The sequence below is a fragment of the Salmo salar genome, chromosome 10, assembly GCF_965601325.2.
Source record: "Salmo salar chromosome 10, fSalSal1, whole genome shotgun sequence".
NCBI classification, from domain to species: domain Eukaryota; kingdom Metazoa; phylum Chordata; class Actinopteri; order Salmoniformes; family Salmonidae; genus Salmo; species Salmo salar.
The window spans coordinates 42,362,192-42,388,034 of NC_138300.1; the positions used below are offsets into that span (position 1 = coordinate 42,362,192).

The 25,843-nt window shown below is 42.5% G+C and overlaps 1 protein-coding gene across 1 annotated transcript in view; it reads right to left on the bottom strand.

Annotated features, from left to right (window-relative positions):
- Nucleotides 1-25,546, bottom strand: part of igfbp3 (insulin-like growth factor binding protein 3) — a 38,539-nt gene extending 12,993 nt beyond the window's left edge. The window contains 3 exon segments of the mRNA NM_001279147.1: nt 14,692-14,811; nt 17,006-17,286; nt 25,183-25,546. Coding sequence (NP_001266076.1) covers nt 14,692-14,811; nt 17,006-17,286; nt 25,183-25,546 — 765 coding nt within the window.
- Between the last annotated feature and the right edge of the window lie 297 nt (nt 25,547-25,843).

The window sequence follows — 25,843 nt, forward strand, 5'->3', positions numbered from 1 at the left end:
CACGAGCGGTTTCCTTCCTCTCCTGCAACTGAGTTAGGAAGGACGGCTGTATCTTTGTAGTGACTGGGTGTATTGATACACCATCCAAAGTGTAATTAATAACTTCACCATAATCAAAGGGATATTTAATGTCTGCTTTTTTTACCCATCTACCAATACTGTAGGTGCCCTTCTTTGCGAGGCATAGGAACACCTCCCTGGTCTCTGTGGTTGAATCTGTGTTTGAAATTCACTGCTCGACTGAGGGACCTTACATATAATTGTATGTGTGGGGTACATACTGTAGATGAGGTAGTCATTAAAAAAATCATGTTACACAAAATCTAAATTTACATTTTAATTTTAATAATACATTTTAAAGCCAGGCTGTAGCACAACTTAATGTGGAAAAAGTCAAGAGATGTGAATACTTTCTGAAGACATGTTGAAGAAGGTGGGGCTCAAGCTACATCCCTGTCTCACTCCACAGCCCTGAGGAAAGAAATCTGTGTGCAAATTTTCATTTAATGCACATTTGTTGTTTGTGTACGTTAATTTTATAATTTCATATGTTTCGCGACCAACACCGTTTTCCCTCAATTTGTAGATCAGACCCTCATGCCAAATTGAGTCAAAAGCTTTTTGGAAATCAACAAAGCATGAGAAGACTTTGCTTTTGTTTTTGTTTCTTTGTCGATAAGGGTTTGCAGGGTGTATATGTGGTCTGTCATACCTTATCTTGGTAAGAAGCCAATTTGACATTTGCTCTGTACATTGTTTCCACTGAGGAAATGTGGAGTCTGCTGTTGATGATACTGCAGAGGTTTTTTCAAGAGGTTGCTGTGAACGCAGATTCTAAGGCAATTATTGGGGTCAAATTTGTCTCCTTTTGTGTAATGGGGAGATCAGACTTTGATTCCAAATATTGGGGAAGAGGCCAGAGCTAAGGATAATGTTAAGTAGTTTAAGTATAGCCAATTTGGATTTGTGGATTTCTTGGTAGTCTTAAACAAATCTACTTTGAGCCAAAACTATACACCTCACACACATGATTATGGGCTTTAAAAAATGAAGACACCTGTCCATGTCTGATAAAGAGTTGATATTTATACAATTTTGAGTTTGACATAGGAAATCCAGATTTTGGCCTTTAAAAAAAATTAAAAGTTTGTTCATTATGAAATGATGAAAAATAAATTAGAACATTCCACCCATGAGGCCACTAGGTAATTTGCCTGCAGGACATGGTAATAATAAAGATACCAAAAAAAGGAATCACTTCATTTTCAGTACATTGCAGCCTAACTCATAGACCCTAAACCCTAGCACATAAGCCCTGAATGCTAAAACGTAGCCTTTAAGCCCTAGCCCCTAAATGCAAAACCCTAGCCCATACTCCCTGAGCCCTAGCCACTGAACCCTAGCCCCTGACCTCAAGCCCCTGAACCTTAACCACTAAACCCTAAACGAAAGCCCCTAAACCCTAGCTCCTAAACCCTAGGCCCTGAGCCCTTGCACTTAGCCCTAGCCCCTGACCTCTAGCCCCTGAGCCCTAGCCCCTAAACCACTAAACCCTAAACATTAGCCTTTAGCCTCTTAGCCCTAGCCCCTGAGCCATAGCTCTGATCCTAGTATTAGACACGAGGTGTCCACATGGCTGATGCTAACAGTGCACACTTCATTCACCCCACACATTCATAATGCTGCCTTTATAGGTGTGAGTGTGTTGTGTGCGTATTTGAGAGTGTGTGCTCTTATTTATATATATATACTGCTCAAAAAAATAAAGGGAACACTTAAACAACACAATGTAACTCCAAGTCAATCACACTTCTGTGAAATCAAACTGCCCACTTAGGAAGCAACACTGATTGACAATACATTTCACATGCTGTTGTGCAAATGGAATAGACAACAGGTGGAAATTATAGGCAATAAGCAAGACACCCCCAATAAAGGAGTGGTTCAGCAGGTGGTGACCACAGACCACTTCTCAGTTCCTATGCTTCCTGGCTGATGTTTTGGTCACTTTTGAATGCTGGCGGTGCTTTCACTCTAGTGGTAGCATGAGACGGAGTCTACAACCCACACAAGTGGCTCAGGTAGTGCAGCTCATCCAGGATGGCACATCAATGCGAGCTGTGGCATGAAGGTTTGCTGTGTCTGTCAGCGTAGTGTCCAAAGCATGGAGGCGCTACCAGGAGACAGGCCAGTACATCAGGAGACGTGGAGGAGGCCATAGGAGGGCAACAACCCAGCAGCAGGACCGCTACCTCCGCCTTTGTGCAAGGAGGAGCAGGAGGAGCACTGCCAGAGCCCTGCAAAATGACCTCCAGCAGGCCACAAATGTGCATGTGTCTGCTCAAACGGTCAGAAACAGACTCCATGAGGGTGGTATGAGGGCCCGACGTCCACAGGTGGGGGTTGTGCTTACAGCCCAACACCGTGCAGGACGTTTGGCATTTGCCAGAGAACACAAGATTTAGATGCACTATTGTAAAGTGGTTGTTCCACTGGATATCATAAGGTGAATGCACCATTTTGTAAGTCGCTCTGGATAAGAGCGTCTGCTAAATGACTTAAATGTAATGTAAATGTAACACCAAGATTGGCAAATTCGCCACTGGCGCCCTGTGCTCTTCACAGATGAAAGCAGGTTCACACTGAGCACGTGACAGACGTGACAGAGTCTGGAGACGCCGTGGAGAACATTCTGCTGCCTGCAACATCCTCCAGCATGACCGGTTTGGTGGTGAGTCAGTCATGGTGTGGGTTGGCATTTCTTTGGCGGGCCGCACAGCCCTCCATGTGCTCGCCAGAGGTAGCCTGACTGCCATTAGGTACCGAGATGAGATCCTCAGATCCCTTGTGAGACCATATGCTGGTGCGGTTGGCCCTGGGTTCCTCCTAATGCAAGACAATGCTAGACCTCATGTGGCTGGAGTGTGTCAGCAGTTCCTGCAAGAGGAAGGCATTGATGCTATGGACTGGCCTGCCCATTCCCCAGACCTGAATCCAATTGATCACATCTGGGACATCATGTCTCGCTCCATCCACCAACGCCACGTTGCACCACAGACTGTCCAGGATTTGGCGGATGCTTTAGTCCAGGTCTGGGAGGAGATCCCTCAGGAGACCATCCGCCACCTCATCAGGAGCATGCCCAGGCGTTGTAGGGAGGTCATACAGGCACGTGGAGGCCACACACACTACTGAGCCTCATTTTGACTTGTTTTAAGGACATTACATCAAAGTTGGATCAGCCTGTAGTGTGATTTTCCACTTTACTTTTGAGTGTGACTCCAAATCCAGACCTCCATGGGTTGATAAATTGGATTTCCATTGATTATTTTTGTGTGATTTTGTTGTCAGCACATTCAACTATGTAAAGAAAAAAGTATTTAATAAGATTATTTCTTTCATTCAGATCTAGGATGTGTTATTTTAGTGTTCCCTTTATTTTTTTGAGCAGTGTATATATATATATATATATATATATATATATATATATATATATATATATATATATATATATATATCAGTGGAGGCTGGTGGGAGGAGCTATAGGAGGACGGGCTCATTGTAATGCATGGAATGAATATATATATACACCGTGCCTTCGGAAAGTATTCTTGAGTACCCTTGACTTTTTCCACATTTTGTTACCATAAAAAAATCCTCATCAATCTACATACAATACCACATAATGAGAAAGCAAAAACAGGTTTTTAGAAATGTTTGCAAATGTATTAGAAAATAAAAAACTGAATTACCTTATTTACATAAGTATTCAGACCCTTTGCTATGAGACACGAAATTGAGATCGGGTGCATCATGTTTCCACAGATCATTCTTGAGATGTTTCTATAACTTGATTGGAGTCAACCTGTGGTAAATTCAATTGATTGGACATGATTTGGAAAAGCACACACCTGTCTATATAAGGTCCCACAGACGATACTGTATGTTAGAGAAAAAAACAAGCCATGAGGTCGAAGGAATTGTCTGCAGAGCTACAAGACAGGATTGTGTTGAGGCACAGATCTGGGGAAGGGTACCAAAAAATTTCTGCAGCATTGAAGGTCCCCAAGAACACAGTGGCCTCCATCATTCTTAAATGGAAGAAGTTTGGAACCACTAAGACTCTTCCTAGAGCTGGCTGCCCGGCCAAACTGAGCAGTCGGGGGAGAAGGGCCTTGGTCAGAGAGGTGACCAAGAACCCGATGGTCACTCTGACAGAGCTCCAGAGTTCCTCTGTGGAGATGAAAAAACCTTCCAGAGGAACAACCATCTCTGCAGCACTCCACCAATCAGGCCTTTATGGTAGAGCGGCCAGACTGAAGCCACTCCTCAGTAAAAGGCACATGACAGCCGACTTGGAGTTTGCCAAAAGGAACCTAAAGACTCTGAGACCATGAGAAACACGATTCTCTGGTCTGATGAAAACAAGATTGAACTCTTTGGCCTGAAAGCCAAGCATCACGTCTGGAGGAAACCTGGCAACCTCCCTACGGTGAAGCATGGTGGTGGCAGCATCATGCTGTGGGGATGTTTTTAAGCGGCAGGGACTGGGAGACTTCAGGATCGAGGGAAAGATGAACGAAACAAAGTACAGAGAGATACTTGATGAAAACCTGCTCCAGAGCACTCAGAACCTCAGACTGGGGCGAAGGTTCACCTTCCAACAGGACAACGACCCTAAGCACACAGCCAAGAAAACACAGGAGTGGCTTCGGGACAAGTCTCTGAATGTCCTTGAGTGGCCCAGCCAGAGCCCAGACTTGAACCTAATTGAACATCTCTGGAGAGACCTGAAAATAGCTGTGCAGCAATGCTCCACATCCAACCTGACAGAGCTTGACAGGATCTGCAGAGAAGAATGGGAGAAACTCCCCAAATACAGGTGTACCAAGCTTGCAGCGTCATACCCAACAAAACTCGAGGCTGTAATTGCTGCCAAAGTTGCTTCAACAAATTGCTGAGTAAGGGGTTTGAATACTTACGTAAATGTTATATTTCAGTATTTTAAAACCTGTTATGGCTAGGGGTTCCGCTAGTGGAACGTTTCCACAACATCCAGTGAAATTGCAGAGCGCGAAATTCAAAAACAATTATTAGAAATATTTCACTTTCATACATTCACAAGTGCAATACACCAAATTCAAGCTTAACTTCTTGTTAATCCAGCCACCGTGTCAGATTTCAAAAATGCTTTACGGCAAAAGCAAACCATTCAATTATCTGAGGACAGCACTCCATCAAACAAACACATGACAATCACATTTCAACCTGCCAGGCATGACAAAAAACTCAGAAATAACGATATAATTAATGCCTTACCATTGAAGAGCTTTTTCTGTTGGCACTCCAATATGTATTGACGATATTTTTGTTCTATGGAGGGGTGATGCAGAACTGCTTCAGGCGTTTTATGCTTTTCTTAACTCCTGTTCTGAACATTTGAGATTTACTATGCAATCTGATACACGTCAAATCAGTTTTCTTGATCTTCTGATCTTGTGTGAAGATAATGTTTTATACACTGATCTTTACAGGAAACCTACTGATCGTAACAGTTTGTTGAGGGCTGATAGTTGTCACCCACTTCCCTTGAAAAATAGTTTGCCCTACAGCCAATTCTGTCGAATCAAAAGAATTTGTATTAAACAATCAGATTTCGACAGAAATATGGCTGAGACTCAGGATAAGTTCAAGGAGAGGGGGTACAACAATGATCAGATTAATATTGCCATTGAGAAAATTCAAAACAAAACGAGACATGACCTTTTTCAAGGTCAGTCTCGCAAAAAGACGCATTCTTGCGTTCTCACTACCCGCTTTTCAAAGTGCTCTGAACAAATTAAAGGAATCGTTCACAAACATTGGCATATTCTGAAATATGATGATAGTCTCGGTAATGTGTTTTCTGATCTTCCCCTGGTCGTATTCTCGCGGGGCAGAAATCTCAGAGACCAATTGGTACACTCTGATTTACCACCCCAAGATATTCCTGAACAACGCCTATTTGCGCCCATACTGGATGGAAATTACATAGTGTTATGGCTGTGCTCAATGCAATGGCACTTATAAATGTAGATCCTTCAAACACCCCCAAACAGGGAAATCTATCCCAATTAAAGGTGTTATTACGTGTTCCACTAAGGCAGTTATTTATCTTATAACTTGTACCTGTGGTAAAAATTATGTGGGTAAAACAAAGCGTGAATTAAAAGTATGTATCTCAGAGCACCGTAGCACCATTAGGTGCAAAAACTTGACTTACCCAGTTGCGGCCCACTTTTTGGAAGCAAACCATTCGATTTCGTCTCTGCGTTATATTGGCATTGAAGATGTCACCCTCCCGAGGAGAGGGGGCGACCTTGATAATTTATTGTTAAAACGAGAGGCTGCCTGGATCTTTAATTTAAAGACCCTTGCTCCCTTCGGTCTCAACATAGACTTTGATCTGAAGCCATTCTTGTGATTATTGTGATTTTGCCATTGTAATTGTTTGTTAGATACATTTTAGACTACAAATGCTATGATCGTATGCTATCCATTTGTTTGTCTTTTTGTATGTTCTTTGTATGCCATTTTTTTTATATATTTGAGTTAACCAATGATATTAGGCCATACTGGGCCATGATTACAAACACCTGTGTGTCTTGACACTATATAAATTACTCATCTCGCAGTGTTTGTGATGATACCCTGATGAAGACAGCTTCGCTGTCGAAACGTTGGTTATAAATTTTTTGCATCTGAGCTCTTAGAGTGTGCGGCTTTCCTTTATTCTCTGGCACTCCAATATGTCCCATAAACATCACAAATGGTCCTTTTGTTCAATTAATTCCGTCGTTATATCTCCAAAATGTCCATTTATTTGGCGCATTTGATTCAGAAAAACACCGGTTCCAACTCGCCCAGCATGACTACAAAATATCTAATAAGTTACCTGTAAACGCTGTCCAAACATTTCAAACAACTTTCCTAATCCAACTTTGGGTATTTTAAAACGTAAATAATTGATAAAATTTAAGACGGGATAAACTGTGTTCAATACCGGATAAAAACAACGTGAAGCGCGTGACCTGGAGTGCGCATCAAAACAGTTTAATCCACTCGGCTGGACCCTCGTTCTGAATAGCCATACTTCTTCATTTCTCTAAAGAAAAACATCAACCAATTTCTAAAGACTGTTGACATCTAGTGGAAGCAATAGGAACTGCAGCCAAGTGCCACAGAAATCTAGGTTCCTATAGGAAACAAATTGAAAACAGAGTCACCTCAACAACAAAGAAATTCCTGGATGGTTTGTCCACGGGGTTTCGCCTGCCAAATAAGTTCTGTTATACTCACAAACATTATTTTAACAGTTTTAGAAACTTTTGAGTGTTTTCGATCCAAATCTGGGCCTGAGTAGCAGGCAGTTTACTTTGGGCATGCTTTCATCCGGACGTGAAAATACTGCCCCCTATTCCAAACAGGTTAAACAATTCTGTAAACCTAATTTTGCTTTGTCATTATGGGTAATTGTGTGTAGATTTTTGAGGTGAAAAAACTATTCAATCTATTTCAGAATAAGTTTGTAACGTAACAAAATGTGGAAAAAGTCATGGGGTCTGAATACTCTCCGAATGTAAAGTATTCACACCACTTTACTTTTTCCACATTTTGTTGCGTTACAGCCTGAATTTAACTTAGGGCTAGGCCCCTTTTTTCTCCACTTCCTGCCTGAATGAAGGGGAAGTAAACTGCCTGTAGCTCAGGCCCTGAAGCCAGGATATGCATATAATTGGTACCATTGGAAAGAATATACTTTGAAGTTTGTAGAAGTGTTAAAAGTAATGTAAGCGAATATAACACAATAGATATGGTATGAGAAAATCCAAAGAAAAACCAACCAGAATTTTTTTTGAGATCATCCTCTTAGCAAGAGAAACGCCATTTTGAAAATTAGCTCCCTGGGTGCTATTCCTATGGCTTCCACAGGGTGTCAGCAGTCTATGTTCAAGGTTTCAGGCTTGTAACTTCAAAAACGAATAAGAAATAAAAGTTTTAGTTAAAGGACACAGTCTTGGAAATTCGTGTTTGCGGGCGCCATGAAGACATTATGCACCTGCTAAAATCAGCTTCCTATTGAACATACAATTTTAGGGTATCTGAGGAGTAGATAGAAATGTATTTTGACTTGTTGAAACAAAGTTTATCGGTAGATTTTCGGATACCTTTCTCTGCAAGTTGAACAAGTGGATTTCCCAAAACGATGGCGCCAACTAAACTGACTTTTTGGGATATAAAGAAGGATTTTATCTAATAAAAAGACACTACATGTTATAGCTGGGACCCTTTAGATGACAAATCAGAGGAAGATTTTTAAAAAGTAAGTGAATATTTAATCGTTATATGTGAATGTATGAAACCTGTGCCAGTGGAAAAATATTTTGATGTGGGGCGCCGTCTTCAAACAATCGCATGGCATGTTTTTTCTGGAATAGCTACTTTAAACAGTGCAGTTAGATTAACAAGAATTGAAGCTTTCAGCCAATATAAGACACTTATATGTACCTAAATGTTTAAAATCCATCATATTTATGATTATTTATTTGAATTGCGCACCCTCCAGCGGGACACCGATCCTTAGATGATTTTGAATGACTACCCCATCTCTGAACCCCACACATACAACTATCTGTAAGGTCCCTCAATCAGATTTCATCAGATTTTTGCATTTCAAGCAGAGATTCAACCACAAAGACCAAGGAGGTTTTTCAATGCCTCGCAAAATCGGGCACCGATTGGTAGAAGAGAAACAAGCTAGAAGCTGAATATCCCTTTGAGCATGGTGAAGTTATTAATTAAGCTTTGAATGGTGTATCAATACATCCAGTCACTACAAAGATACAGGCGTCCTTCCTTACTCAGTTGCCAGAGAGAAAGGAAACTGCTCAGGGATTTCACCATGAGCCAATGGTGATTTTAAAAACAGTTACAGAGTTTAATGGTTGTGGTATGAGAGAACTGAGGATGGATAAACAACATTGTAGTTACTCTACCATGCTAACCTAAATGACACAGTGAAAAGAAGGAAACACTAATATTCCAAAACATGCATCCTGTTTGTAACAAGGCAATTAAGTAAAAATTTGTCAAATACATTTACTTTTTGTCCTGAATAAAAAGCGTTATGTTTTGGGAAAATCCAACACAACACATCACTGTATTTGTATTTTCAAGCACGGTGGTGGCTGCATCATGTTATGGGTATGCTTGTCATCGGGAGTTTTTTAGGATAAAAATAAACTGAATGGAGCTAAGCACAGGCAACATCCTAGAGGAAAGCCTGATTCAGTCTGCTTTCAACAGACACTGGGAGACAAATTCAACTTTCAGCAGGACAATAATCTAAAACACAAGGGCAAATCTACACTGGAGTTGCTTACCAAGATGACATTGAATGTTTCTGAGCGGCCTAGTTACAGTTCTGACTGATATTTGTTGGAAAATCTACAGCAAGTCTTGAAAATGGCTGTCTAGCAATCATCAACAACCAACTTGACAGAGTTTGAAGAATTTAAACAGGAATAATGGGCAAATATTGTACAATTCAGGTGTGGAAAGCTCTTCGCTGCCAAAGGTGCTTCTACAAAGTACTGACTCAAGGGTGTGAATACTTATGTAAATTTAATTTTCAATACATTTGCAAAAATGTCTAACAACATATTTTCACTTTGTGTGTAGATGGGTAAGAAATAATATAATTGTTTTTATCCATTTAGAATTCAGGTTGTAACACAACAAAATGTGGATTAAGTCAAGGGGTATGGGGGGGGGGCCTTCCTGGCCCACACATGGCTGCAGGATATTGCTTTTCTACATAAAGCAGGGCTAAGTGCAGCCACTCTGAAACAAGCACAGGCATACATTCAACAGTGATAGAGACTGCTCTGCTGCCCCGTAGATGGACTGTAGCACTGTGGTCATGCATCCTGCTGTACAGGGAATCATTCAACAGGTAGTGTAAAAAGATAGGACCATAAGAGAAAATCAACTGGAGTGGTGGTAGAGCGAGAGATGCATAGCAACATTATATATTGAGAGATAGCAGTATGTGAGAGAAATAAAAAGGATGGATTTGAGGAGAAGAAAAAAGAGAGAGATAGTCGGGCCAAACAGACTGTAATTCATTACCCAGCAAAAGAAACTGAGGAAGAGAGAAATGGAGGTAGAAAGAGAAATGGAGGGAGAGAGAGAAATGGAGGGAGAGAGAGAAGGAGGGAGAAACAGGGACAGGGAGAGACAGAATGAAAATATCTGTTTCTGTCCCTGAGGGGGTAGTCAGTTATTATAAAGCCATTGTGGCCAGCGACAGAGTACGCTTCCAGAACGCATTCTGAGCCATGCTCAATGAGTTAGACCTTATAGCCTGGTTCTGCTGGCGAGGAAGGGAGGGAGGGAGGGAGGGATTGCAGGAGGAGGGGCACAGAGGGGAGATAGATGGATGCAGGGGAAGAGAAAGAGAGGGAGGGAGGGAGGGAGCGAGGCGGAGTGGGGAGGATAGGGGGTGTGTCCAAACACACATACCCACTGAAGCCTGTCCCTACCCTCCGTGACAAGGAGATTCCTTATCCACCCAACAAAGTTGGACCAGGTGGGAGGATGGATGGACTGAAAGGGCAAGAGAGAAGGGAGGAGGGAGAAGGGAGGAGAGAAGGGAGGAAGATGGTGGGAAAGACCAGGTGAATGAATAGACGGGAGTGGAAGAGAAAGGGAGGTTTAGAGAGAGTGGGGGAGATGACTTGTAGAGAGAAAGAGAGAAGGGGGGGGGGGTGAGTCAGTGAGTGGGACAGGGTAAGGCATGCTTGGCTTTCATTGGTACACTGAGCCAATTCATATAACTGCAACTAAATTTAGACTTCACTGCAGCCTTCTCAGGTATGGCTCCCCCCTCGTCTATCTTCTGGGCTACTCACATTATACACACACACACACACACACACACACACACACACACACACACACACACACACACACACACACACACACACACACACACACACACACACACACACAGCCTCTGCAGACAGGATTATTATTTTAGTCTAGGGGACCCTTGACTTGAACAGCTTGCTTTCATGACTGTGCTCGTTTAATTCCGCTCTTCCCCCTCTGTCTAACCCCTCTCTTCCTCTCCATACCCTCCTTTCTGCTTAGTATTGTCACCCTAGATGGTTCACACGGTCTCCTATTCACTGTGTTTCCCGGTCATAAGTCTTCTGTGACCGCAAACATTGACCTCAACGGGTTTACCTCAACACCCCTGGCACCCCTACCTCTATCTCCCTACCACCTGCACCGCTTTAACTCTATCTCCCCCTGCACCCCTCTAACTCTATCTCCCCTGATCCCCTCTAACTCTATCTCCCCTGATCCCCTCTAACTCTATCTTCCCTGCTCCCCTTTAACTCTATCTCCCCCTGCACCCCTCTAACTCTATCTCCCCTGATCCCCTCTAACTCTATCTCCCCTGCACCCCTCTAACTCTATCTCCCCTGCACCCCTCTAACTCTATCTCCCCCTGCACCCCTCTAACTCTATCTCCCCCTGCACCCCTCTAACTCTATCTCCCCCTGCACCCCTCTAACTCTATCTCCCCCTGCACCCCTCTAACTCTATCTCCCCTGCACCCCTCTAACTCTATCTCCCCTGCACCCCTCTAACTCTATCTTCCCTGCACCCCTCTAACTCTATCTCCCCTGCACCCCTCTAACTCTATCTCCACCTGATCCCCTCTAACTCTATCTCCCCTGCACCCCTTTAACTCTATCTCCCCCCTGCACTCCTCTAACTCTATCTCCCCTGCACCCCTCTAACTCTATCTCCCTACACTGTGTGGGGCAGGAGCTGGCACAGCACATACAGGTTTATATAAACTCGCATCCAGTCGTCTGAGGGACACATGTTTCTAAGAGAACATCTTAGTGGGCCAAAGGTCACCAAATAGAAACCATGCCATAGTGCTAGTAGGCTACAGCACCAACATAACTACACTCTCTCCAAACAAGACTCACTACCGGGTTCCAAACTGCCTCTGGAAGCAATGTCGGCACAAGAACTCTAACAGTTCTTGTGCCGACATTGCTTCCAGAGGCGCTTCATGAAATGGGTTTCCAAAGCCAAGCAGCCGCACAAGCCTAGAATCACCATGTGCGGTGTCAAGAGTCAACTGGAGTGGTGTGAAGCTTGCCACTATTAGACTCTGGAGCAGTGGAAACACTTTCTCTGGAGTGATGAATCACGCTTCATCACCTGGCAGTTCGACGTACAAATCTGTGTTTGGCGGATGCCAGGAGTACACTACCTGCCCCAGTGTATAGTGCCAACTGTAAAGTTTGGTGGAGGAGGAATAATGGTCTGGGGATGTTTTTCATGGTTCAGGCCCCTTAATTTTAGTGAAGGGAAATCTTAACGCTACAGCATACAATGACATTCTAAACGATTATGTGCTTCCAACTTTGTGGCAACAGATTGGGGAAGGTTGTTTTCTGTTTCATAATGACAATGCCCCCTGCACAAAGCGAGGTCCATACAGAAAAGGTTTGTTGAGATGGGTGTGGAAGAACTTGACTGGCCTGCACAAAGCCCTGACCTCAACCCCATATAATACCTTTGGACTGAATTGGAACGCCAACTGTAAGCCAGGCCTAAACGCCCAACATCAGTGCTGACCTCACTAACGCTCTTGTGGTTGAATGGAAGCAAGTCCCCTCAGCAATGTTCCAACATATAATGGAAAGCCTTCCCAGAAGAGTGGAGGCTGTTACAGCAGCAAAGGGGAGACGAACTCCATATTAATGCCCATGATTTTGGAAAGGGACGTTCGACAAGAAGGTGTCCACATACATTTGGTCATGTAGTGCATATTCACAGATACAATTCTGAGAAATAAAAAATGTCAATTAACACCACCATGACTCAGAGACCATCCTGACTCAGCACACACACACACACCACGCGCACACACAGGCACGCACGCACGCACACACACACACAGAATATGTTTTACTATCCTTGTGGGGACCTAGAATTGATATCCATGGAAAATCCAATTTTCCCTCACCCCTAATCCTAAACCTAACCCTTACCCTAACTCTAACCCAAAATGTAACCATAACCCAAACCTTAACCCCTAACCCTAACTCCTAACCCTAAACTTAACACCTAACCCCTAACCCTAATTCTACCTCTAACCCTAATTGCAAGCCTCTCTGGGATAGGGGGCAGTATTTTCACGTCCGGATGAAAAGTGTGCCCAAAGTAAACTGCCTGCTACTCAGGCCCAGAAGCTATGATATGCATATAATTTGTAGATGTGGATAGAAAACACACTGAAGTTTCTAAAACTGTTAGAATAATGTCTGTGAGTATAACAGAACTGATTTGGCAGGTGACACCCCGAGCACAATCCATCCAGGGAAAACATTTTTTCGGGTCACTGTGTTTTCCAATTGTTTTCTATGGGAGATGTGATTTATTAGGGCCCAGAGTGCAGTTCCTATGGCTTCCACTAGATGTCAACAGTCTTTAGAAATTGTTCGATGTTTTTCTTTTGAGAAATGAAGAAGTTGGGCTGTTCTTTGTAGGCGTCACTCTGAAGGGCTTTAGTCTTTTGTTGCGTGTGAACTGGAGCGTGCCTCACGTTGTTTTTATCCGTATTAGTAACAGTTTATTCCGTCTTAAATTTTAACCCATTATTTACATTTTAGGATACCTGAGGTTGGATTAGGAACGTTGTTTGAAATGTTTGGACCAAGTTTACAGGTAACTTATTAGATACTTTGTAGTCATGTTGGAACCGGTGTATTTCTGAATCAAACGTGCCAAATAAATTGACATTTTGGGGATATAAAGAAGGAATTTATCGAAGAAAACAACCATTCATTGTGTCACTGAGACATTTGAGATTGCAAAAAGCAAAAGATCTTCAAAGGTAAGGCATTTATTATATGGCTATTTCTGACTTTTGTGTCGCACCTGCCTGGTTGAAAAATGATTTTCATGTGTTTGTATGCGGGGCGCTGTCCTAAGATAATCGCATGGTTTGCTTTCGCCGTAAAGCCTTTTTGAAATCTGACACAGCGGTTGAATTAACAAGAAGTTACGTTTTATTTTGATGTATTACACTTCTATTTTCGTGAAGGTTGAATATTGATATTCATAATATTGGCGCGCTACAATTTCATTGGATGTTGTCAAATCAATCCCGCTAACGGGATTCGAGCGGGATTCGTGCTTAAGGGATCCATAAGAGGTTATTAATCTAACACTCAAGCCTAAAAAAGCCTTTGTCATCGTGGGGACCTGGGAAATGTCCCCACAATGGAGCATTTTACTTGTTTCACTATCCTTGTGGGGACTTTTGGGGATTTACGGTACCCACGAGGACAGTAATACAAGCCCCCCCCAACACACACACACACTCACACACACTCACACACTCACTCACTCACTAAAAAGGCTTCAGAAAGAAATCTCGCCCAGGCCCCCCACAGCCTTCTTTGACGTTGCCTTGACAACAGCAACATCAACAACATTATCAACATCAATAATAACCTGGTATTACAGCTAACGTTACAGATAAATGCACCCTGCTGACTCACTACGAACAACAAATGGGGTTTGTTAGGTGTGCGTAAGTGCGCGTGTTCTCACTTGTTTTTTCTTGTAGAAGCCCTTTTTGTCACAGTTAGGGATGCGGAAGCCTCTGGGGTTGAGCACATTGGAGATTTTAAGACTGTTCAGGATGCTTTCCATCTCTCTCCTGCATGGGCCCTACACAGACAGCACACAACACGTCAGTAAAACATTACTAACGACTGTACTAACCCTGTACTAACCCTGTAATAACACTGTACTAACCCTGTACTAACCCTGTAATAACACTGTACTAACCCTGTACTAACCATGTAATAACACTGTACTAACTCTGTACTAACCATGTAATAACACTGCACTAACCCTGTAATAACACTGTACTAACCCTGTACTAACCATGTAATAACACTGTACTAACCCTGCACTAACCCTGAAATAACACTGTACTAACCCTGTACTAACATGTAATAACACTGTACTAACCCTGTACTAACCCTGTAATAACACTGTACTAACCATGTACTAACCCTGAACTAACCCTGTAATAACACTGTACTAACCCTGTACTAACACTGTACTAACCCTGTACTAACCCTGTAGAAACACAGTAATTACACTTATAAAACTGTAATGACACTGTACTAACCACTGTACTAACCCTGTAATAACACTGTACTAACCCTGTACTAATCCTGTAATAAAAATGTACTAACCCTGTACTAACCCTGTAATAACACAGTAATAACACTAATAAAGTTGTAATGACACTGTACCAACCCTGTAACAACACTGTAATAACACTATACTAACTCTGTACTAACTCTCTAATAACAATTGTAATAAAACCATACTAACCCTGTGCTAACACTGTAATAACACTGTAATAACCCTATAATAACCCTGTAATAACACTGTAATAACACTGTACTAACCCTATAATAACCCTGTAATAAAACTGTACCAACCCAGTAAAACCACTGTACTAAAACTGTAATAACACTGTATTAACCTTACAATAACCCTGTAATAACACTGTACTAACACTGTAATAACACTGTACTAACCCTGTAATAACACTGTACTAACACTGTAATAACACCATACTAACCCTGTACTAACACTGTAATAACCCTGTACTAACCCTGTAACAAAACTACTAACCATGTAATAAAACTACTAACCCTGTAATAAAACTGTACTAACCCTGTAATACCACTGTACTAACACTGTAATAACACCATACTAACCCTGTACTAACACTGTAATAACCTTGTACTAACCCTGTAATAAAACTACTAACCCTGTAATAAAACTACTAACCCTGTAATAACACTGTACTAACCCTGTAATAACACTGTACTAACCCTAAAATAACACTGTAATAACACTGTACTAACCCTGTACTAACGCTGTAATAACCCTGTAATAAAACTGTACTAACACTGTACTAACCCTGTACTAACACTGTAATAACCCTGTACTAACACTGTACTAACACTGTACTAACCTTGTACTAACACTATACTAACCCTATAATAAAACTGTACTAACCCTGTAATAACCCTGTAATAAACACTGTACTAACCCTGTAATAACCATGTAATAACCCTGTACTAACCCTGTAATAACACTGTAATAACACTATACTAACCCTGTACTAACACTGTAATAACCCTCTAATAACACTGTAATAACACTGTACTAACCCTGTAATAATGCTATACTAACCCTGTATTAAGAATGTACTAACCCTGTAATTATTCTGTAATAACACTTTACTAACACTGTACTAACCCTGTAATAACACTGTAATAACACAGCAAAATCCTGCATTAACACTATATATATATATATATATAATATATATATATATATATATATATATATATATATATATATATATATATATATATATATATAGTGTGTTATTACAGTGATATTGAGATGTAAATACATTTCTAATTCATTTACACTGACCTATATATATATATATATATATATATATATATATATATATATATATATATATATAGGTCAGTGTAAATGTATATATATATATATATATATAGGTCAGTGTAAATGTATTAGAAATGTATTTACATCTCAATATCACTGTAATAACACTATAAATGTAAATAAATGTATGTTAACAAACACATGATGAAAATACAACAAACCACAAGATAGACATATAGTGAGTGTGAGTGTGTGTTTCAGTAAAGATGATGGGAGGGGTGGGAACTTGTGTGCGTGTGTGTGTGCGTGTGTATCTGTGTTTGGTAAGGTCATTTGTACAGTATGTGAGAGATAGGTGGTGGTAGGTATTAGTTAAGTGTCTTTATCCATGGTGCTGGAAATAGTCATTACTTACATACTCGGTCTCCCTTTTGTTATCCAGGGAGAAGTTGTGCATGTCGGAGATGACTCCCCCAGACACTGACTCCACCTTGTAGCTCTGGCTCTTCTTATTCTGCTCCTTCTTGATCACGTCTAGCTTGGTGTGCAGTGGCGGTTTGGCTTCTATCGCCCCCCGATGTCCACCACCTCCGCCTTCCACACCTACCGCGCCCACCGCCACCGTTGTGGTCGTCGTCATGGTGCCGTTGGCACGCCGTTCAGCCCCTGCCCCGGCCTGCTCCCCGCTTGTGTTCTCTGTCAAAACAACAGGAAGTGATGTCATGGTTTAGAAACGTTTTCAAATCAAGTCCAAAAAGCTTGAGGATGAGTGTGTGTTGTTAGATTGTCATAGAGGATGGTTTATGCATTGGCAAGGAGATGGAACACCATTAAGTTAGCTTCAGGAACATCTTTACCAAGATTATGGTGTGTTTGGATACTGTCAGAATTCCAGAGTTCGCGAGTCTGAAATAGTCTAAACACTATAATGACCTGAGAATGAGACTGAGACCAGTGTCTCGCAAGCTGTTCTAGGTCCCGAGACTGAGACAGAGAGACAGAGACAGAGACAGAGACAGAGACAGAGAGAGAGAGAGAGAGAGAGAGAGAGAGAGAGAGAGAGTGAGAGAGAGAGAGAGAGAGAGAGAGAGAGAGAGAGAGAGAGAGAGAGAGAGAGAGAGAGAGAGAGAGAGAGAGAGAGAGAGAGAGAGAGAGAGAGAGAGCGAGAGAGAGAGAGAGAGAGAGAGAGAGAGAGAGAGCGAGAGCGAGAGAGAGAGAGAGAGAAAAGAGCTGTTAAACTCTACTACCACCTAAAAGGAAGCGATTCCCAAACCTTCCATAACAAAGCCATCACCTACAGAGAGATGAACCTGGAGAAGAGTCCCCTAAGCAAGCTGGTCCTAGGGCTCTGTTCACAAACACAAACAGACCCCACAGAGCCCCAGGACAGCAACATAATTAGACATAACCAAATCATGAGAAAACAAAAAGATAATTACTTGACACATTGGAAAGAATTAACAAAAAAAATGAGCAACCTAGAATGCTATTTGGCCCTAAACAGAGAGTACACAGTGTCAGAATACCTGACCACTGTGACTGACCCAAAATTAAGGAAAGTTTTGACTATGTACAGACTCAGTGAGCATAGCCTTGCTATTGAGAGAGGCCGCCGTTGGCAGACCTGGCTCGCAAGAGAAGACAGGCTATATGCACACTGCCCACAAAATGAGGTGGAAACTGAGCTGCACTTCCTAACCTCCTGCCAAATATATGACCATATTAGAGACACATATTTCCCTCAGATTACACAGATCCACAAAGAATTCGAAAACAAAAATCCAAATTTGATAAACTCCCATATCTATTGGGTGAAATACCACCGTATGCAATCACAGCAGCAAGATTTGTGGCCTGTTGCCACAAGAAAAGGGTGACCAGTGGTGAACAAACACCATTGTAAATACAACATAATAAGACATTTGAAATGTCTCTATTATTTTGGAACTTGTGCGAGTGTAATGTTTACTCTTCACTCTTCATTGTATATTTCACTTTTGTTTATCCATTTAACTTGCTTTGGGAGCAGAGAGAGAGAGTGAGACAGAGGGAGTGAGTGACAGACAGACAGACAGACAGACAGACAGACAGACAGACAGACAGACAGACAGACAGACACAGACAGACAGACAGACAGACAGACAGACAGACAGACAGACAGACAGACAGACAGACAGACAGACAGACAGACAGACAGACAGACAGACAGACAGACAGACAGGGAGACAGGGAGAGGGGGGAGCAGAGAGAGAGAGAAAGAGAGAGAGACAGACAGACGAGGGGGGGAGCAAAGAGAGAGAAAGCGAGAGGAAGTCAGTCGCTCGCTCCTGATATTTATAGACCACGTAGTTGGCAAAGATTCCTTGACAAATCGTTAAAGACATAGCAGAGCCCAGACCACCTGACCGGGTCAGAAGGGGAGATAGGCGATGGGAGAAGAGGGGGAGGAGGGGGATTTAAACATCGCTCCCTAATATAGGAAAGGGACGAACTATCCACCATATGATCAGGGTCAGCCAGAACTACTATTGCCTACTGCACTATTATTGACCAGAGCCACATGAGGCCGTGTGCTATGCTGGACAGTATGGTTGCATCCCGAATGGCACCCTATTCCCTATACAACTTTTGACCAGGGCCCATAAGGAATAGGCTGCCATTAGCACACAGGCCCTGTGCAGATAACCATCTGAAGGCACTCAGGGAAAGAATGTCAACACTGGGTTTGAACCTGGAATCGTGAGGCCAGCAGTGGGCTGAACACATCCAACTGGTCTTGGCAAAGACACACACACACACACACACACACACACACACACAAAAACACAGACATACACTTATATGAACACATACATGCAGTTACACACACACACACACACACACACACACAAAAACACAGACATACACTTATATGAACACACACATGCAGTTACACACACACACACACACACACACACACACGTTGTAAGGATTAAGTAGAAGCAGATATTGTCTTGCGGAGTGGTGGGCAGGGAGGGACGGGGTACATTATGCACACAACAACATAAACATCAATAATGTCATCATTGGCGTAAACAAGAACATAAAAAACAACAACAAAATGGCTGCAGAATAGATACAGCTTCTCCATCGTCACCCTTCACCTTGAAACCAGACAAATCACTTCAACCAACTCCTAAAAACCAGAAATAAGTAGAAAGGATCCAAGGGGAGAGAGAGCCCAGTTTACACTGCATTCGGAAAGTATTCAGACCCCTTGACTTTTTCTATACTTTGTTACTTTAGAGCCTTATTCTAAAATGGATTAAAATGTATTTTTTTCCTCATTTATCTCCACACAATACCCCATAATGACAAAGTTAAAACACTTTTCTTTTTACATTTTGAAAGCGTATATAAAAAAACTGAAATATCACATTTACATAAGTATTCTGACCCTTTACTGAGTACTTTGTTGAAGCATCTCTGGCAGTGATTTTCAGCCTAAAGTCTTCTTGGGTATGAAACTACAATCTTGGCACACCTGTATTTGGAGAGCTTCTCCTATTCTTCTCTGCAGATCCTCTCAAGCTCTGTCAGGTTTGATGAGGAGCGTCACTGCACAGCTATTTTTAGATCTCTCCAGAGATGTTTGATCGGGATCAAATCTGGGCTCTGGCTAGGCCACTCAAGGACATTCAGAGACTTGTCCCGAAGCCACTCCTGTGTTGTCTTGGCTGTGTGCTTAGGGTCGTTGTCCTGTTGGAAGGTGAACCTTCGCCTCAGTCTGAGGTCCTGAGTGCTCTGTAGCAGGTTTTCATCAATGATCTCTCTGTACTTTTCTCTGTTCATCTTACCCTTGATCCTGACTAGTCTCCCAATCCCTGCCACTGAAAAACATCCCCACAGCATGATGCTGCCACCACCATGCTTCACCATAGGGAGGTTGCCAGGTTTCCTCCAGACGTGATGCTTGGTATTCAGGACAAAGAGTTCAATCTTGGTTTCATCAGACCAGAGAATCTTGTTTCTCATGGTCTGAGAGTCTTTAGGTGCCTTTTGGCAAACTCCAAGCGGGCTGTCATGTGCCTTTTACTGAGGAGTGGCTTCCATCTGCCCACTCTACCATAAAGGCCTGATTGGTGGATGCCGCAGAGTTGGTTGTCCTTCTGGAAGGTTCTCCCATCTCCACAGCTCCACAACTCTCGAGCTCTGTCAGAGTGACCATCGAGTTCTATGTCACCTCTCTGACCAAGGCTCTTCTCCCCCGACTGCTCAGTTTGACCGGGCAGCCAGCTCTAGGAAGAGTCTTGATGGTTCCAAACTTCTTCCATTTAAGAAGGATGGAGGCCACTGTGTTCTTGGGGACCTTCAATGCTGCAGACATTTTTGGTACCCTTCCCCAGATCTGTGCCTCGACACAATCCTGTCTCGGAGCTCTACGGACAATGCCTTCGACCTCATGGCTTGGTTTTTGCTCTGACATGCACTGTCAATTGTTGGACCTTATATAGACAGGTGTGTGCCTTTCCAAATCAAGTCCAATCAATTGAATTTACCACAGGTTGACTCCAATCAAGTTGTAGAAACATCTCAAGGATGATCAATGGAAACAGGACGTACCTGAGCTCAATTTTGAAATGAATAGCAAAGGGTCTGAATACTTATGTGAATGAGGTATTAATGTTTTTTATTTTTAATACAGTTACAATATTTCTAAAAACTGTTTTTGCTTTGTCATTATGGGGTATTGTGTGTAGATTGATGAGGATTTGTTTCATTTAATCCATTTTAGATTAAGGCTGTAACATAACAAAATGTGGAAAAAGGGAAGTGGTCTGAATACTTTCCGAAAGGCACTGCATAAGGATGCCTGAAAAACATCAATGTTTATATGCAAAAACCTCTCCTATTACTTTTTTCTGATAAACATCTTATGAAATCTGTTTGTCTAATGGCAGCGGGGTAAACAACTTAGTGGCGAGAGTGCGAGAGTGCGAGAGTGCGAGAGAGAGAGAGAGAGAGTGCGAGAGAGAGAGTGAGAGAGAGAGTGATAGAGAGAGAGAGCGAGACCCCACAGAGCCCCAGGACAGAAACACAATTAGACCCAATCAAATCATGAGACAACAAAAAGATAATTACTTGACACATTGGAAAGAATCAACAAAGAAACTAGAATGCTATTTGTCCCTAACCAGATAGTACACAGTGGCAGAACACATGACCACTCTGACTGACCCAAATTTAAGGAAAGCTTTGACTATGTACAGACTCAGTGAGCATAGCCTTGCTATTGAGAAAGGCTAACCTGATGCTCAAGCGAAGACAGGCTATGTGCACACTGCCCACAAAATGAGGTGGAAACTGAGCAGCACTTCCTAACCTCATGGCAAATGTATGGCCATATTAGAGACACATATTTCCCACAGATCACACAGATCCACAAAGAATTTGAAAACAAATCAAACATAGATAAACTCCCATAACTGTTAGGCGAAATGTCTCAGTGTGCCATCACAGCAGCAAGATTTGTGACCTGTTGCCAAAAGAAAAGGGCAAACAGTGAAGAACATACACCATTGTAAATACAACCAATATTTATGTTTATTTATTTTCCCTTTTGTACTTTAACTATTTGCACATAATATGACATTTGAAATGTCTTCATTCTTTTGGAACTTTTGTGAGTGTAATGTTTACTCTAAAAACATTTTATTGTTTATTTCACTTTTGTTTATTATCTATTTCACTTGCTTTGTCAATGTAAACGTATGTTTCCCATGCCAATAAAGCCCTTAAATTGAAATGTAATTGAATTGAAAGAAAGAGAGAGAGAGAAAGACAGAGAGACAGACAGAGAGGGAGAGAGAAAGAGAGAGGAGAGGCCTTGATAAATTCTTGGAATTCCTCCCAAATGGCAACCTTTTAACAATATAGTTCATTACTTTTGAGCAGGGCCCAAAGGGCATCTCAGTAACTCTAAACACAGTGCACAACAATGTGATAAAGACTGGTACGGTTGCCTAGAGGCTGTTTTGGGGTCAGTTTGGTCTGGAATTGTTAAGGACAATGGCCTATAGCTAGCAGTCAACACTGAACAGCACTGGGGGATTGGCAACTAGCAACGTTTTCAAACACTTCTGACTAATTGGATTGAGAGACATCAAGGTCTAAACTGAACCAACCAAACAAGGTGTGTACAATATTTATATGATTTACAAAATGAATGGTAAAGTATATTACATTGTAATAGGAAAACTGTGATTTATACCGTAAATGTGTACATTTATCAACAATAAAATACAGTAATGCATTATACTGCAGCATGCTGTAAATTATGGTGCATTGTGGGAAAATGTTGTATTTTTCGGGCACCACAAACCTTTTGACCACTAGTGGGTGCACAGTATTCTTGTTTCTGACTCATTAACATATTTTGAGTCATGCCTTGTATGTGAGTATGTGTTGTAGTAGTGCCACATCATTTAAATGTGTACAGAGGACGGATTTGAGTGGCAGCTAGTCACAGACCTTTAATGGTTGAGCATTTGCCATGTCCTTGGTCTGTTTTGCCCTGTAGTTGCTGTCAAGGCCTCTAGAAGTCCAAGTGATATAAAATACCAAAATGTGGAATTTTATATCACTTGTACTTCTAGAGGTCTTGACAAAGGCTTCCAAACTGGCATTCATTGATATGATGTCATATGTAAACACATTAGCAGCCAACCTGCTTGCACCAATCCCATGCAATATACGGTAAAATACTGTAAAATACAATCCCCATCTCCCTCAATGAATTTCATTCCTTCATTCATCCATTCATTCATACATTACAATTACCGTAAAAGGATTACAGTAACTCGCTGTACTGTTATTTTACGGCAACTTACATGCAGACAGTTTCTTGTGAGTTACCATAAAAACAATAGTAAAATTATTACAGGAAAAGTATTGGATACCGTGAAATATGTTACGGTAACATATTGTACCTTTTGATAACTTACAGGAGACTGGCTGCCTCTAAGTTACCTTAGAAAAGCACAGGAAATGTTTTACAGTGAATAGAGTGCACTATTTTTGGCAGGCCAGACTGCTGTTTAAAAGTGACAGACCTTGCTAACAATAGCCTTTGTGTGTGACAATGTGACAGTGGACTGCTTCACCACACACCACTGTGGCAAAGCCAAATTACTAGGAGGAGAAAACACACACCAACGCCTGGTGGGCTGTCACAGCCTCCACTAAACACACAACAACACCACAGGGGGCAGAGTGAAACAGTGCCTTCCCCTCTTTCCTCTAATAATCCAAGGTGGAGGAAGTATGGCTTCACATGGATGTGATATGTGTGCCAGGTCCATATTAGTTTGTGTGTGTGTGTGTGTGTGTGTGTGTGTGTGTGTGTGTGTGTGTGTGTGTGTGTGTGTGTGTGTGTGTGTGTGTGTGTGTGTGTGTGTGTGTGTGTGTGTGTGTGTGTGTGTGTCAGGCGTATTTGCATGTCCAGATGTCAAAGCTGTGCGTTTGGGAAAGGAGAGTAGGCCTATGGACATAACAAATTCGTCATTCACAAAACGCTAATCTTTGCTCATCTACTTCAGCTAAAGATACACATATGTGGCATTCACTAACGATTGGGTTGGGGCAGCCAGATGTGTGTGTGTGTGTGTGTGTGTGTGTGTGTGTGTGTGTGTGTGTGTGTGTGTGTGTGTGTGTGGTGTGTGTGTGTGTGTGTGTGTGTGTGTGTGTGTGTGTGTGTGTGTGTGTGTGTGTGTGCGTGTGTGCGTGCGTGTGTGTGCAGAGCGCGAGAGAGCACACAGTATATGGTATTGAGAGTCAGCATGTCGTCCTCAAAAGAACAACGACTACAGTGTGTATCTGACATATGGTGGCGCGCGCCTTAGCGAGCCGAGTGGCTGAATGGAGTGAATGCCACGGGCTAAAATAGTTGCGCAGGTTCCATTCAAACCCAACGGTGCATTTCACACCCAATGACAGAGTATATAAATTGTTCAACTAAAGAAAGCTCACAACATTATGAATTTCAATGCGTTTTTCTATTGTTTAATTACTATATGGCCCATATATACTGTGCGCCATGGATATGTTGGCAATAGGTTACGATGCGCAAAACGTATTGACATATTGGCTATATACTTAAACCTCACACTGCAAATAAAAAAACATTGATTCGATACTAATAGCATTAATGTATAATACCCAACATTTTATTATCCCCTTATGTGCACTGTAATGCACATAATCGTATTAAGCGTCAAGCCTCTCTGAACCGCCGCAGGGCCACTGTTGCTATTTGTAGCGGGCACCGGACACTTAGAGGGAGGCATACCGTCCGGCGCTCATGGAGAGCCGGCCCCACGGCAGCCACAGTCCACCGAGTGTCTTATTATTGCCGATTGCCACAAATTAACCCACATCGATATTTAATGAGTAAGCCTAAGTAACCCATGACGTGCGCAAATGGTGGCATGAGTCACACCAACATCAACCCGCAGCCTATAGCCCTAAGACTACAGTGGTTCTCTAACAGAAACAGACCAACCCAGCTCAGAACCTTCATAGAAAGAGCGACATTTAGAACTGTGAGGCGCTTACCTTGTTTCTGCGCGGGGAGCAGAAAGGTGTTGAGTTTTTTGGACGCGGCGCTGGAGCACGCTCCCCTTCCCTCTAGCAAGGCTTGCAGTGGTCGGGTCTCCCCGGGTTGGAACTGACAAATCAGCCCGGAGCCACAGCGCCCGGTGTACACTCCACACGCCTGACCCTCAGCAAGGGCGCACGACAGACAGCACCCGCAGCCGGGCTCCCGCACCCTCTCTGCGCAGTCTTTTGGCAGCGGCTTGCACTCCATAAGAGCCCCGGCGTCACACGGCTCGCATCGGACCACCGGTCCCACGGTCTCCGCGAACCGGGTGAATGCAGCGAGCACCGCAGTGAGACAAAGCACGCATAGACCGGGCATTCTGCCGATAAACTGGTCACAAAGGGACAGTATGCGAGTTGTCACGTAAGCTTAAGGGGACTCTCTGTGTCACAGCGAACCGGCTAGACTTCTCCATCTGTATTTTCTTTTAAGCGAACTTGTCGTTTTATACAGGCGGGAAAAAGAGCCAACAAGTCACACCCTCCGTATGAATAATGTAAACGGAGAGCCCCGATCCAGAGGAACCGCAGACGTTGACGACACAGGCTCGCGAATGACATTAATAACGGTTTAGAACCGATTCACAGGTGGATTAGGCCTATTCGATGAATTTAC